Raw genomic sequence first — 16997 nt, forward strand, 5'->3', positions numbered from 1 at the left:
AAGTGAGGGGATTGTGAAAGGCCTCATGTAGGAGATCAACTTGATCTGACATCTGAAAGCAGCTAGAGATTTTTAAGAGATGGAGGCAAGAAAGGATATATTACAGGGAAGGAGTAAAGTTTGTGCAAAACATGAAGACTCAAGATGGGATGTCATGTCTGAGGAACAGCAAGGAATACAGCTTGGCCAGATCATAGACTGTATGAAAGGGAGAATGTGTAAAAGTCTGAAAAGGTAGGTGCAACTACATTGTCAATGGCTTTAAAGGACAAAGCTCATATTTTATCTCAGAGGCAACAGACAGAACTGCAGTTTAATAAGCCAATGGGTGATGTGGTTAGTTGTCTATTTTAGGAATATCTGTCTATGGGAAGTGTATGGAGGATGGACTAGAATAAGTCGAGACTTGAGGCTGGCAGAAAAATTAAAAGGAGATTTTTAAAACATCTTTCTCAATTGCAGACATGTACTTAAACTTCACAAAAACCCAGAGAACCAAAAATCCAAACACTGTCCTCCCTGTCACAATTTCTGTCTTTTCTCAGGACTTCTTTGTGATTACTCAATGACCAACAATGACACTCTAAAAAACTAGTGTAATCCAGTGCCAAACAATGTCCTCAAACTTAAAAGTTCACCTTTGTTTTAATTATTATATTTCACCAATGGCTTATTTTTTAACTTCAATTTTCCAAATTCTCAGAGGTCAGGTCTTGATGGATCATCACTGTGAAATTGCATTGTATATTAATCAGTACATCAAAGGGAGGCAAGAAAATGGGGCTAACAGAATCAGGCATAACACAAGGTATACAAGACAAAGGCTACTCTTTAAATGCTACATTTTGCAAAATTATGAGTAGAGCTGAAAGACAACCTTAGAAATCATTTGGCCCACCTTTGTCATCCTATAGACGAAGTAAAAGTTCAGAGAAATGAATGAAAGTGTGTAAAAGTCTTTATTAAGCACTGTGTGTAAAAGACTATGGATACAAATAGGAAAAAAAGCAAGATATTCTCTATTTTCAATGAGCCTGAATTCTAACATAGAAAGACAAGCTATCTAAGAAATTTCATTTGCAAGTCTAGGAAGGACCCATGGTCCTTCAGGTACAGTGGTACTGTCTCTTCTGTAATGTGATTTCCACTAATAAAAACATGTCTATGTCTGATGCTAAACTATTTGGCAGTACCAAGGGGATAAGATTTTTTTTTCTATCCTGACAGCATCTGCAGAGGATATTACCAAGTCTTACTCTAATTCTCTTCTTCTCTCCTCTCCTTTCTGATCCTCTCTTCTCCTTCCTAGCCTAGATCTCCTTATCTTGCCTAAAAGCATGATCATGGCCCTCATAGGCCTGATGAACTCATAATCACCACAGCAGCTCTGACCTCCTCCATGTCAGTCCTGAGCATGTTTGTCTTTCCTTAGGGAGCCTCATGGGCTCCCACTCCAGGAGGGAGGGAGCCCATTGTGGTGCTGGACATTGCTTAGGTGCTTTAGTTCTACTATAGCTCAGAACTCTGGAGCTCAAGCAACCCACTTCCCTTAATCTCCCAGTAGCAGAGATAACAGGAATATAGTTTCCTTCCTGCACTATGGAAGATAGGGCTAGGCGGTAAATAGGTCAGCGGTCTGGAGTACACTGGAGCCCTCATCTGTAAAACAGGAATAATAACACCTGCCTCACAAGGTTGTTATGAAGATCAAATAGAATAACATACGTATATCACTTTATAAACCTTAAAGCATGATGTATGTTTAGCTATTAGAAGTAGTATTTAAGTAGCAGTAGCAGTAGTGGTAGTAGCAGCAGTAGGAAGAATAGTAGTAGCAGTAGTAGCAGCAGCAGCAGTAGTATTACTAATATAATAGTAGTACTACGAAGAGCATTAGTTTCACTAGCAATAGTAGTAGTAAGATTACTTGCAGTGACATAAGAATAAGTCAAGATGAGAAGCACAGATGGGTCACAATCCATTCCAGTGGGAGGACTATCTCCATTAGTGAGATCACCAATGGATTAACATATCAGATATTAGGATAGGGAAGTTCAGTCTTCTACAATTAAAATCAGTCAAGCCTTTTCCTGTCAGGCCTAACCTAGGCTCTGTATTAGAACAGTAGGATCTTCACAGTCTACGTGACACACAGTAGTGATGGCCCTTGGGTGGCGGTGCAGAGGGGGTAAAGGGATGTGGGGAGACATCATTAAGCCTATGAGTTGCTGATCTCTGGACAAATGAACAAACCCAGATGAGGCAGACAGAAGTCGTGCCTTACCCTGACTTCAATGGCTTTACTAGCTAATGGAAATGACTATTCCTACTAAGACTCCTGGTGTTATTTTATTAGCTATTCCTACTGAGCCACCTAGCTATCTTTACCAATATAATCCCACAAATTCAGGGTAGGAAAAATAAATCTTTTTTTTAAGAGAATAAAATGGGATTCTGAATGGGAAACGGAATTGGGTTAAGAACATGTGTGACTGAAGTGAAAATGGAAAAGGAGGAGGAAATATATTCTTTCTCTGCCTCTTATAATGTCTCCAACTAAGAGATGTAAAAATAGGTTAGAATTTTCACAAGCAATACCTACAATCATATACAAATCCAATATATTTAAATTTAGGGGTTCCTACTCAATAAATAAGTAGAATGTGTGAATGAACAATCTCTGACTATACTTGGAGAGGAAGGGGTAGTCATTTTCTCTTTTCCCAACAATATAATATGTAATAGCCAGTGTGGTATAGTGTAGAAATGTCAAACTCTCTGCCAGCAAAACACTGAGTGCAGCCTGAAACATATGACAATCTAACTGGGAAATGTTTAACAAATATTAATAAAAATATGTGACATAGATAATGTTAATTTGTGGTTTTTAAGCCAACATGTGTCTGCAGGGATCTGAATCTATTTGAATTTGACACCACATCTGGTGGATAGGCATAGAAGACTTAAGAGACAGGACAGCCTGGGTTCATGTATCACTTCTGACACATTCTGGCTGTGTGACCCTGGGTAAGTCACCTCTCAGTACCTCAGGCAACTCTTTAAGACAGAGCAGATGTCATTCAACAGCAATAGAGGGATTTCATCACCAGGAGCTCTCTATACAGATAAAATTGTGTAGAAAGCTAACCCAATCACAGATAAATACCAGTCAACCAATCAAGTAACCAACCAACCAACAAACAAACAACTGGGTCTGAATGAACCACAAAGGCTTCCCTTTCCTGAGCAACCATAGAGCAGAATAATTTATAGGTAAATAGCATTTCTTCCCATTTCTTTCCTCATCCTCTTTTTAAAAAAAAAATTTCTCTTATATCTAGCTATTCATATACTAAGAAAGCTGCCATGTGGCTAACTGTGTTTAAAACAATTTCCAGCCAAAAAAGCGCTCAAACCTATATCAAGTCACTGTTTCTACAAATTATGAAGTCTACAAAATACATCAAAACAACAAGCCGTGTAAACTTGGGCAAGTTACTTCACCCCAATTGCCCTCCAAAAAGGCAAAAAAAAAAGAACATACAAAATACATCAGCAGGTAGGGAGATATTAAGTAAAAGTGATGTATACATTGTACTCTGAAAGTAGTTTAAGTATGGTTCAGAGGGAGAGAAAAGAGAAAAGGCGTGAGAAGGAAAGAAAGGAAGGCACAGAAAGAACTTAAATCTCTCTGACTAGGTCAAAGTCAAGACTGTAACCACCATGATTTGCAAAAAGAATTGTGGAGTCTCACTCATTAGGCAAGCAAACCAGCCAGTGGAGGCAGCTGCCCTCTGGGAAAGGGGAGAAGAAAAGGCATTTAAGCTGACAGGAGATTGTTGAGATGGCACTGCACCCTGTGGCATCTGAGTTTGCTCCTTGAGATATGCCAATGCCAAAGGGCGTTTCTAGAAAAAAATCAAATATACTGAGGCAGACAAACAAATAAAATTAAAGCGGGATGAGAAGTGTGGGAGGGAATAAGGACTTTGCCTCATGCTGAGTTAATTCTCAGGATTCCGAAGTAACCTTTTAGCCAATTTATTCAATCAGTTCACTCTGACTGAATACGTGGCAACAGAATAGGGATAGCTGGTGATTCTGTCATTCAAATTGTTGGCCGACCATCCTGTAGGTCAAAGTGATAGTTGACCCAAGCAAAACAAATTGTTTATTTGTCTAGCTGTTTCCTAGTGCTGCTGCTTGCCTGGATACTGGTGACTGAGACCATCATCTTGGACTAAAAATGACTGACAAAGAAAGCATCAGCAGTGGATTCTTACGAAGCTACTTAGAGGGTTACTGAGGACCTCAATGTTGGAAATAGCAGGGTGCTATTGGAGGGAGTCACAAGCCTAGAGTTCAGTCTTTATATTGACCTTCATACAACAAAACAATGTTCCACATGGGCTAGAGTGCTAAATAATGTTAAACTAGCTCACATCCATGCTGCTGCTGACAAGAGAGGCCAAGGGAGTCTACAGAAAGCTCTGGGCCAATTTAGCACCATTAAAAGCTAGTATCTCATAGTATATGTTCTCAGAGTAAAGTAATTCTCTTTGTTCTACATGAAGGGTAGCACAGTACATTTAGATATTCCTCTTTGGGTCTCAGGTCTTATACATAAAAGCTTAAGGAAAATAAGACTAAAAGTGGTTAATTTATGTTATCTAGAAGTGTGTGTTGTGGTCAAAAGATTGATGGAGTTAGAAGGGATCTGAGATACTAATTAGGTAGTTGTGTGATGAGAGAAATATCCCTAAGCCTGTCCATCTTTGTTTCCTTGGTACAAGACAGGGATAATGACAGGAATAGTATTTGCTTTAAGGGGTGGTTGGGAGAAACAAATGATATCATGTACTTACAATATTTTTCAAAAATTAAGACATATCATTTGTAATTATCAGTTATCTATCATTAATAATATAAAAATATAAGATAGAAGTAAAATTTGGCAAACTGTAAATTATCTGTACTGCAGATTAAATGTAGCTACACACACATATACACCATCACACAGACATTCCATCTGCAATTATACCTAATTTTTAGGGAAATGGAGAATTCATCTTGACATTATTTTTCAGAAGATATCAAAATGAGAGCAAAGAGCTCAGAATGATTCTTAAATCTATTAAAAACATCCTCTACACAATATGTTTTAAAAACTTGAGGTATAATGTCAAGAAAAAAAAGTATGAGAGCCCACAGAGGTGCAATAATTTGGAGCCTTTGGTTTGATGGGTTCAGATGATACCATTTAACTCAAATCATTTTGGATGCAATTATGGATATAAAGCCAAGTTATTACTAAAATAAAATTGAGGTGAACAAGCCAACACTTTCACAATTAACACAAGCATTCAGAACCACTAAAATTTAAGACACTTTTTAATATGGTAACTCTGTTCTCTTAGGATCCTTATAGAATGCATTTAAAAAATATATTATAGGAGAGCCCAACTCAAAATTTAATGTTGGAGAGTATAAAAATCCCTAAATCAACAAAAATTAATTAACACATCTATTTCTAAATTATCTTTTGTTAGTCTTTAATGATAATGGATTTTCCATATGCTTATTTTAAAAATATAAACCATTTTTCATTTCCACATTTCAAATAAGCAATAATCCCAACCATTGAATATTTAGTAAACTCATGATATATATTTGGATGGTCTATGTGTATACATATATTCAGGTACACATATGTCTCTGTTTAGATGTCTATTCTGGAATAATTCACTTACTATATGGGATATTATATAGTAAGAATTCCCTAAGTGCACTATGATTTTTAAGCCTTTTTTTAACAGTAGAAGGAGAATTGGGAATGCTACTACCAAGTCCTGTAACTATAGATAATACAGCTCTCCAGGATCCCGTGTTTCCTTCATATTTTTGATATCTTTATCTAGGCCGTCAACATTTTTTTTTACCCCACTCCACTCCTTTGACCATTCTTCCATAACCTTTCCTGTCCTCCCTAGACTCCAATATTCCCCAAGCTCACAATTTTTCTTTCTAGCCTTTATGTTTTTCCACAAACTGCCAGTACTGTTGCACAGACCAGAGTTCCCTAACTAAAGATGGTTATTGATGTGCAGTACTAGTTTTTTAGTGCAGTAGCAGAATCAATAAACTAGAAAATACTGCTTTGTCAGGTTTCACCAAAGCATTCTGGGAAATTCTTTACTGTTTCAGATGGCTACAGAAACTCCTCTTAATGTGTGAGAGCTTGAACCAGGCCTTCTTTGGTGAGAACTGATGCTCTTCTACCCTCTAGTGACTATAACAGAATAAAGCAAAAGTTAGGGAATTTTTTTATTTTTTGGAAAATGAATCATGATATTTTCCCTAATCCAATAATATTATTTGGCACCTTTTAGTTTTATTTTAAAAGATTCTAAGACATTAACCAGAGCCTTGGGAACCAAATGATCTGCCAGGATAACATAAAGCCTTATCTTAAGTTATTTTTAAAGTATCCAAAAATGCAAAGATTATATAATATGTCAAGATAATAGCACAGACAGAATTTTGGCTCTTCTGAAAACCAAAGACTACAATTTGAAGCATTAAACATATTTTTTCTTGTAAGCATCTAACAACTGTCAGACCCAAAATATCTCTTTATACATTTCAGGCACATATACACACATTCCACATATATTAGAGCTACAAACCTAAAATATGTACATATGTATATGTGTACAAACACTCGTACATTTTTATAGGTGCAATAGACATTAGAGATAACTAATTCAGATATCTTATTTGCAGTTGGAGAAACTGACACACAAAGAGGTCATCTAACCAGTTAGTGAGAGACTGAGAATTAGAATCCAGCTTTACTAACTTCTAGTCCCCCATCTTTACACTATACCACACATACAGACACAATAGATACAATGCCTAGCAATTTACCTGACTGAACAGTTTTCAGATGAACTCAGTAATTAGCCTTCATTAGTCAACTCAAAATTGCTGAACTGACTATTCATTTCTGCCTCTCCACCCTCCACATCTTCTAGTATTGGTATTTGGCTACATGAGTTAAAAACATCCTAACATTTCTTCTAAAACTTACTTTGGTATTGAAAAGATTTTTTTACAACACTGGAACTTACAAACATTATATAAAATTTATAGCAAATAATACTGAGTAAATAATATAGCACATAAATACATCATGAATGTGTGTATATGCACACAATCATACACACATACATAGATACTTCCAACACCAGTTCAGAAGCTGTACACACACATACACATATTTCATGTTTCCTCATTAACATTTTTAGGTAATTTCTCACTCAAAAGTAGTACAGTACAGATTTCTGGAAGGGACTCACTATATATTTCATATTCCCTCATGAAGATTTTAGGTAATTGCTCACTCAAAACAGATTTCTGGAAGAGATTCAATATAGGTTTTCAAAAGATAGTATATAATTTTCTCAATTAACATTCTAATATTTGCTTCTACTATCACTAAAAATAATTTAAAACTTAAAAAAAACTAAACTAAAATTTAAACAAAGTTCAACACCCTCTAATTATAAAAAAGTAAGAAAATTAAATGTATCCGAGAATAAGGAAAAAGTTATTACTGAAATTAATGGCCAATTGAGGATGTGCTCCTGGTTCTCAATCGAAGCACTTGTGTGTATGTGTGTATTCTTTTTTTATTACTATCTTTTTATTCAGTCTTGCTCGTTACAAATTTTGCATAAATGCTTGCATGTTCCAGTGTTGAAGTACATCAGTAATTTATTTAGTAAAGGCAACTAGAAAGATTCATTACTTCCCATTCATCAGAAAAAAATTACATCAGAAAAAAATCAATCTTATGATATCTAGAATTTAGTTTCTCTAAGTCACAACCATATAAATATCACCTAAAATAATTTACTAAGCAATTTAAGAGAAAAAAAGTAAAATTACCTTACTTGCACTTAACCTCTTCCGATTTGACCACCTCTAAGAATTGTTGAATAGGATCCCCCAAAATTTCATGTAGTAAATCAAGAAAGGAGAAAAAAGAGAATTGTTACCAACAATAAAATGGGTTAAAATTACAATAGTTTGTAATTAATTTATCAGAATTAAAGGGAATTAATTTGATGCCAAGGTGAACATTACTTTATGAAGAAAAATGTTTCAGAAATAAAAAAATAATGAAATAATTTTCCTATAGTTCCCCATAAAAGACAAACTAGAGTTGAAAACAATAGTCTTCTGCATTACACTATATCTGAAATTCAAGTGAAAACAAATCACAATAAAACAATTACACTTTTGTACCAAGCTCAAAAAAGATTTACAAAGATAAAGTATCTCCAGATAATATTCAGACTTCAAATAAAAGTTCAGAAGCCAATACATGAAATCTACTTGACTTTGCTGATTAGTACTCATCCTCGAGATGGCTGAAACGATCAAATTTGTCTACCATTTAAAAATACAATTCAGAGAGGTCTCATAAATAAGTGATAGAATGGAATATTTATTTTGAAAGATAGTTGGGAAAAGAATCTTAAGAATATCCATACACATATTGTATGTGTGTATTTATATATGTGTGTATGTATACAAACAAACATATATGTACACATATGAAGAATCTTGGTCATTACTTAATGAATTTTAAAAATGGAGACTAATTTGCTTAAGTGTTGAGGGGAAAAGCATTTTTTCAAACAGCAAGAAGATTTACCATGTACTCTATTTTAACATTCATTTGTAATACCTAAGTTGAATGTATTTTCATAATTAAAATTCTCTTCCAATACTATTCTTTTATTATTCCTATTGCTGCCTGATTCAGTAAAGATCCCCTCTGTTCACTTAAATGACTAACTGGTTGCTAAAACTTGAATAAATGCTAGAGATTACATCTTAATTATGGATATAATCAAGCATACTACATTTAATATAATATGTATAATGGTGTCTTTATTGGGGTGGGGAGAAGACTGGGTAAATGATATTTCTCTTTTCTAATATACTTTCCCAACAAAGTACGAATTAGATTACAAGTTACTTTTGGAAGAAAATGCAATGTTTCATAGACTAAAACCAGAAAATATCATCATAGCACTATTTTTGCCATATTCTTCATGAAAGGTCCATTTCCTCCACTAAAATCTCAAGTCCAACAAATGGCATTTGGTTACATGTGCTGCAAATTGGATATTGAATTTAGTTCCTGCTTTTCAAACAATTACATAATGAATTTTAGAAATTAATTTAAGTCCCCAAGTACATTCATACCAGTTCTATAATGTCCAACTTAACCATCCTCCTACAAAATAATGTTCGTGCAATGTTCACTCCAATATAAACACAGGTAAGTTTCTGAAGGCATCACAGCACATGATTATTTGTGACAATTTGGCACATACCATATTTTAGATAACCTTCAACTCAGGCTACTCCAGGAAAGTAATCAAATTAGGGAAATTCTGAGATCCACTTTAATCTATATATGCCTTGGAACTATACTATATGAACCTAGACTTTAAATCAGAACATGATTCCTTAAAGGCATGTTTTAATATTTCCAAAGGGAAAAAAAATATTTGGAAATCAAATACGCCATTCACTATTGCAAATAACAAAAGTATACTATCAGCCTGCACTTAAACATTATCTTAAATAAATTTAAATAAAATAACAAGATTGCCATATTCAACAATCCAAATCCTATATGGAATAGAGTAATTCTAAATTATTCCTTGATGATTTCAAAGATTAAAAAAATTCACTAATATATTTCAATTACATACATGCATACACACCCTTTTTGCTTTGGATTAGACCTATGTGCAATTGTTAAATGGAGCTCCTCGTGACAAACCTCAATCTACAAAGTAGATCACTACCTGTTCTCACTCCAACCTTGGACAGTTGTCTTTGCATTAGAAATAAAAATTTAAATAAAATGAGTAACTTTTTAAATAGAGCAAGTCAATATTCACTAACTTTTCATATGTCCAGTGACATATTTTCTTTTAAAAATCTAAGAGTCATATGAAAACTACAATATATTCCGAGGGGAATTCTCCAAATTAAACATTCCTTTTAGAGAATCTGAAGCTAAAGGCCTAGTTCCGTACCAAACAACACTTGTTTTGTACAACACGTGGAGGTTTTATATTTATTCTTCTCTGTCGCAGGGTTATTATGAAGTACCTTCATATCAAGAAATTTGAGTTGGAACAACTAAGCTTATCCACGAGATCCTCAGATAATCGATGTTCCATTACATCATCCCCATCACCTATATGCTTAAAAAATCTTTCTGAGCACACAAAATGCATTTTAAATTTTGTATAAATACTTTACGCACTACTTCAATTCCCAATCAAAAACAAACAGGTGTTCCAGGAAGTTAGGCACAAAAATGAGGATTTGGTATTTTGTTTGCGGTCCTGGGAATGATTCCATAAGAGATCTCGGGGAGGTTACTTCACCTTGATGCTTCAGTCAGACAAAAAGCATGCCTGCCTGTACTGAATACACATGGATATTTTTCTTCTACCATTCTTATATAAGGGATTAGAAATTTCAGGTAGTCATCTCACTTTTACTGTAGACTATAAGCCTGGTTTTATTAGTTAAATCAAAATTACTACGATAATTATAAAAAAGTAGTAATAACTAAAAGTAAGAAATTTAAAAGGGAAATGGTAAAGTTCATTTCTACTATCAGCCTCCACCTAAACCCCATGTCTTTTCTGATAATCACTCCCTTCCCCATAAAAAAAACTTAGGTTTTTTCAGATTTCAGTATTTTATCAACTGGTAAATATCTAATTTCACATTAGGCTACAGATTTGAAAATTTTATGCTAAAAATAAAAATGAATGAACCCACATTTTATCTTTTTTTCACCTATAATGTAGTGGTATTTTTAAAAATTGCTTTACAAATTGGATCTATTATAGAAATATTCTTATTACACTTTAATTCTCTAAAAAAATGTCAATATCATCCGTGAATATCAAATGTTTAAAGAATACATCTACATCATGCTTCACAAATACTGTGAAGAAATCATTGCTTGTTCATTACCTAGAATTCTTGACTGAGTAATGATTTATACACACTGTTATTTTCATTCACTTACAGCAAATTCTAATAGTTCAAAAAGTATGTCTTGAAGAAGATATGAATGGAAAACATGTTGGTTAAAATAAATTACAGTTCTATGAGTTTATATTTTAGCACTGCAACAACCATACAATGCAACATTAAAATCAAGGAAATTATTCCTCACAGCTGAGCACTGCATGGGTCATTTGGAACCTAGCATAAATTGTAAACAAAACTGTCAAAACATACGTAGAGTCATCATTCAGACTATCATTAACATAACCCTAAAACCACAAGCCACATATGTTCATTATAGTTTTCTAAAATAATATGCACCACCAAAATTGAGATACTTTGTCTCTAGAGCTACTCCTTCTAGGGAGAAGTACAACTTTAACCACTAATAAAGTAAATTACTCCTTCATAATGGTATCTTTTATTATATAAGAATGAGAGGCAGCATAATGTAATACATAGGTGGATGTTATATCAGGAAGACCTGGGTTCAAATCTGAGCTCCAACACCTACTGGATCTGTGTCCCTGGATAAATAGAATCTTTCAGTGGCCAAGGCAAGTCTGCAAGGTTATAAATTGCAGAGAAGGGACTGATCTCAAAGACAGAGTATGATGATCCCCAAGAGATAATCTACACTGATAAAACATAAAAATAAGTGTAGAGATATCAATATTTAATCTGACAACAATATATTCAAAGAAGGAAGTCAACATTTCTTTTCACAAACACATACAACTTACATTTCTCTTGAAATCACCTTGTTTGACTACCAGGTTTAGGTTTAAAACAATAACCCCCATGTCCTCTTCTAAACTGTTTGGGTCTTCCAATTTTAAAATATGTTCAGATGTTCTACAGGCAAAAAATAATAAACAGCATTAGCATTTTCAGATATACTAAACTAAATTATATGTTATATTGTGAACTAAAAAAATACGGAAAAATTCTTCTGCTTCTGATTTTGAACTATGCCATAATACCCAAAACCATCACCCAATTTAGGTAAAGGGAGGTGTGGGAAGTGGGAGGGAGTTGGACAAAATTTGGGAGAACTGGTTAAATCGATTGGTCAACAATATATTAACAACTAGGCAATTATTTTCCTCACTTTTCCTAGTAGTTATTTTGGTGACAGTTTAGCTTTAATATATATGATTGTTCTTTGTAAATCATGTCACATAAAGTGATTCAAAATTAAATCCAAATTTTTACTAAATTGTATAACCTCCTTCATCTGTCATATCACCAAAGATTTTAAATTAAACTATATTTCTTTGGTATAGAATAAAGCTACTAATATTCTATGAACATGGAAACCACAGGTATGCTGTGGTAAGAATTGTTTCCCTCTGTTCATCTTGTGAAAATCAATTCAGAAAAGATACAGTACCTATTAAGCTCAAGGTCACTAAGGACTACAAAGGCAGAACCCATAAAGTCAGATGTAGTTAGATCTCGATCATATACCTAAAGGGGAAGAAAATAAAAATCATCCATAGTTTGCTCATAGTTATCAAATATATTAAAAATGTTATCTGATAAGACATGGTAGTGACTATGAATTGAATTTTTAAGCTCTGCATATAACATATATGCAGTAAGAGAAGTCTATATAATATCCTCTATTACTAATTAATAATATGCTATATTGTATGCATAGATATACACATGCTTTATATTATACTAAAGTATGATTAATAAATATTATATTATGTATAATGATATGTATGTTTGTTTAAGACAAAATTAACAGATCCCTAGGAGAGGAAGAATTTACCTCACTTCAAGGATTTTACCTCTCAATTTTGAAACATCAAAAGAAGGTGTAACACAACTCATATGGCTATTTCAACACAGATGTTAGAGCAATTGTTGCTTGCAACTGGTACCTTAACATTCCACTAAGTATAAACATATCTTGAGCAAGAAATCCTTTATCACTTATCATCACTACATTACAGGTGGTAACTTCTACATTCTGAAAGTTTAAATGCAGAGAAAATTATCCTAACTAAAGATTTCTGTAGCTCATTTCCCAATAATCTGAATACAATGGACATCAGTATATAGAGTGCAGAATTTTGTCCCGTTTTCATATCTTTAAAGCACAGCACTCAAATATAAAGTACTCATTTTGTTATTTTGTCATTAATCCTCAACAGAGGAAATAAAGGGGCAAGCAATAGTAATGCTAAAATGTCACATCCATAGATGGTTACCTTAACTCGCAGCTTTTGATCAAGGCTTTGTATTGGCAATATAACTATCTCATCCCAAACTGGGTTCAGGTTCTTGTATATGACTTTGCTTTTGTACAAGGTCTTGCCATTCAGCTTAAATTTCACATATGGATCACTTGTACCTTTAAAAAGAAATCCAAAAAAAGAACAGGAAGAAATAAGAAAGATTTTTTTAAAATCAAGGAATCATAAAATAACATCCTTCTATGCACCCTCAAGACTCAACGCATATCCATAAAGTCTCAATGAAAGTCTTCTTATATATGGAGGACCCCAGGGGCCAAGAAAGAAAAAAAGATGAGAAGTGTCAGGATAAATGACATTCCTTCTCCCCCTTCAATGTGTAGAATCTGAATAGAGTTCTCAGTTTTGTTCTGTGTTGTTTTCTTTTCTTTCTTTCTTTTTTAATTCAAGAAAAAAAAATTCACAGGCACCAAGTGACAGTGTCAGAAATCATGGGAAGAAGGCCGTACCTCCCAGGAACAGCAGGGTGTCAGGCAAAAGGGAAAGAAACCACTTTAAAGAGCATGGCCAGATGGTTGACTCTACAGGACCTGCAGATTCTTAAAAAAAAAAATCTCTGAAGCCACTGAGATTCAAAAGATGGAACTGAACAACGTTCATTGAAAAGGAGGGCGTAGAGATTAAATTGACAGTCAATATCTCTTTTTGACTCTCTGCACCTGGAATAAAGCCCTAACATATTGTTCCACAAGGGCCAGCTGAACTCGAAACCAGTTACTCAGCTGGCTGCAGACCTGACATCTCTGACCTGCAATGGCACCTACTGTGGTGCTTTTAAACTGAACCCCAAGGGGATTAAGAGAATTGCTTATTATAATAGCCTCTGAACCCAAATTACAATGAAGACATGAGGAATGGCCCAATACAAAAATGTCTGCAACATTCAAACCATCAGAAAAAAAAACACGCAAACTGTCGATGTCAGTATAGTATTATTAGCTACACATATGAGACAAAATGGGACTTCAAAGGCATTTACAAAATCTGTTTTAGGGAGAAAACATGAAGCAATTACACAGAAATAAAAGAATTTCCCAATTCACTTTTAAAAGTTAAACTTATTTTAAGAATAATATAAATATCAACAAACTTAGAAATAAGAATACTATATGTGCATATATATTAAAATGGAAATAAAAATTACCATACAATAACTTCATATAGAAAATGTTTATATTTCTAGAAACCAGGTATAATGTTGTATACAAGCAAAAAAAACCACTTTGTTATAAAATAAATTAAAGTACTCTGCCACTAAATATATTAAATCCTTAACTCATAGTCAATTCTTCAATCCACATTTGTCCTCAGCCACCTTTAGTTGCCTATTCAGTCAAACCATTTTGTGTTATTGAAAAGTGAAAGTATTTTCCAGCTACTCTATTTAAGTAGGAAGCCCACGCCACAAATGGGCAAGCAAAAACCAATGAATAAGCAAAAAAACTTGAATAGATAACTGGGATAATAGTTCAAGGGTATGGGCCAAGGTCATACTGGAAAAATTCATTTTGAACCAAAAAAATAGCCAATTATCTGTATATCTACCCTATCATTGAAACACTATGAAACACTAATGCCACCCCTTTCTCCCATTCTGGCCTTATTTAGTTAAGAGTGCTGAGAAACAAGGTAAAATGAATGCTTTCTAAGCCATTCTCAGATGGTAGTAAGCAACATAGTGTACCCCCTCCCCCTTTTACTGTACAACAGAGGGCCTCTGGTGAGTCAGACTTTAACAATCATTCTGATATATATATATAAAAAACAGTGGGAAAAAAACTATAATAAAAAGAAGCCTTTAATTAAATGAAATTGCCACTCTGGGATCAGGCCTTCATGCCTGTCAGCTTACTCTCAAAATAAACATCTCAAAACTAGGCCTCAGTGGTGTCACTTTCTCACAGGCAAGGCATACTGGGTAATCCCTAGGCATCTTGACAGCTACATAATGTTCAAACTGTTTCACGGGTGAATGGCGGCACTTGCGTGAAAGAAAATATTAATGTCTGGAATTAATACAAAAAAGGATGATGGTTTACAAAGCCAAACAAGGAAAAAGAGTGTCAAGTTAGTACAGCGTTAATTGTTAGGGAAAATAATTGAGAAGGGAGGTGGGGGGGTTGGTGCATGTGGTGGTTTTCTATCTGAGCGTAAATGTCTTACTGTCAGGGAAGTAACATCTCAACTAGGCAGGCTCTGAAAAGGGGTCGGCTGCTCAAGAATACACCTCCCCCATTATACAAATGATGAGATGACATCTAAATAGGACTTTGACCTTTTTGTTGGGAGCTCCATAAATAATATGGGTCTGTGGCAAAAAAAAAAAAAAAAAGAGGTAACACGGTATAATGGAAAGAACAATGAACCAAGAGATCTAGGTTCTTGTCCAAGCTACCACTAACAAGCTGTGTGGCTTTAGGCAAGTCACTGAACCTTTCTAGATTTCAGTTTCCTCATTTATAAAATGAAAAGTTGGACTAGATGTGAGTCCTGTTCTTAATGCTTTTGTGTGTGTTATGGATCTCTTTTATAGTCTGGTGAAACCTATGGACCCCTTCTCAGAATGAAATTTGTTTTCTATATTTATACTTTAAGGAAGTGCTCAATTTCAGTTGGAGGTAAGTGAAAATAAAGATGTAATTTTTATCCCATTGCAATTCACAAACCCCTTAAATGATTTCTTCCTACTTCCTTCCTTCCTTCCTTCCTTCCTTCCTTCTTTCCTTCCTTCCTTCCTTCCTTCCTTCTTTTCTTCCTTCCTTCTTTCCTTCCTTCCTTCCTTCCTTCCTTCCTTCCTTCCTTCCTTCTTTCCTTCCTTCCTTCCTCCCTTTCTCCCTCCCTTTCTCCCTCCCTCTCTCATTTATTTTCTTCTTTTTAATGGGATCTGTGATTTATTGGTATAGAGAACTAACTCCCTTTACAAATGTATATTGGAGTTGTCTTGGGCATTGACAAGTTAAGTTACTTACTCAGGGTCATATATCCAGGATAGGTAAGTGGGTAGCACAGTGGATAGAGTGCTGGGCCAGGGAGTCAGAAAGATCTGAGATCATATTTGACCTCAGACACTTACTAGCTCTGTGATCCTGGGCAAGTCACATAACCCTGCATGGCTCAGGTTGCTCATCTATTAAATGAATTGAAGAAGAAAATGACAAACCACTCCAGTATCTGCCAAGAAAACCTTAAATGGGGTCACAAAGAGTCAGACATGACTGAAATGATTGAACAACACCAAAGATTAAAAAATTGTAGAAAAATTTCCAGATTACTTAGTAAGCTAAGAATAAGAGCATATTAATAACAGTTTTATTTAGTAATAGCTAAATATTTGTTATCTCCTACATAGGAGTGGACTGGTGAAATAAAACAGACATTTATTGTGGAGTCAAAAGGCCTTGTTCAAATCATAACTCTGCAACTTACTGGTGCTCTTAGGTAATTCCAAATATCTCTAGGGCTCAGTTTCCTCATCTGTAAAATGGAGCAGGCTGGCCTTGATGACCTTTCTAAGGCCCTTTCAGTTCCAACTTCCTATAATGCTATGTGGTGATAATCTACATTTATGTGGTCCTACGGTTTCTATGTTTCTAAGTTTCTATGCTGTTTAAA

At 34.5% G+C, this 16997-nt stretch overlaps 1 protein-coding gene across 3 annotated transcripts in view; it reads right to left on the reverse strand.

The window, feature by feature from the left end:
• The window catches only part of MCTP2 (multiple C2 and transmembrane domain containing 2), a 268641-nt gene that overhangs the window by 148111 nt on the left and 103533 nt on the right, over nt 1-16997 (reverse strand). For all 3 annotated transcript variants that reach the window (XM_069098511.1, XM_069098512.1, XM_069098510.1), the window contains exons 5-8: nt 13341-13483; nt 12512-12588; nt 11862-11973; nt 7951-7986 (exon numbers count right to left, since the gene is read on the reverse strand). In XM_069098511.1, the coding sequence (XP_068954612.1) occupies nt 7951-7986; nt 11862-11973; nt 12512-12588; nt 13341-13483 (368 nt within the window). The remainder of the gene's footprint in view (nt 1-7950; nt 7987-11861; nt 11974-12511; nt 12589-13340; nt 13484-16997) is intronic.

This window comes from Petaurus breviceps, unplaced genomic scaffold (genome assembly GCF_028583685.1).
Source record: "Petaurus breviceps papuanus isolate PSGF00001 unplaced genomic scaffold, PetGlider_PUasm1.0 37, whole genome shotgun sequence".
In the NCBI taxonomy this organism is placed as follows: domain Eukaryota; kingdom Metazoa; phylum Chordata; class Mammalia; order Diprotodontia; family Petauridae; genus Petaurus; species Petaurus breviceps.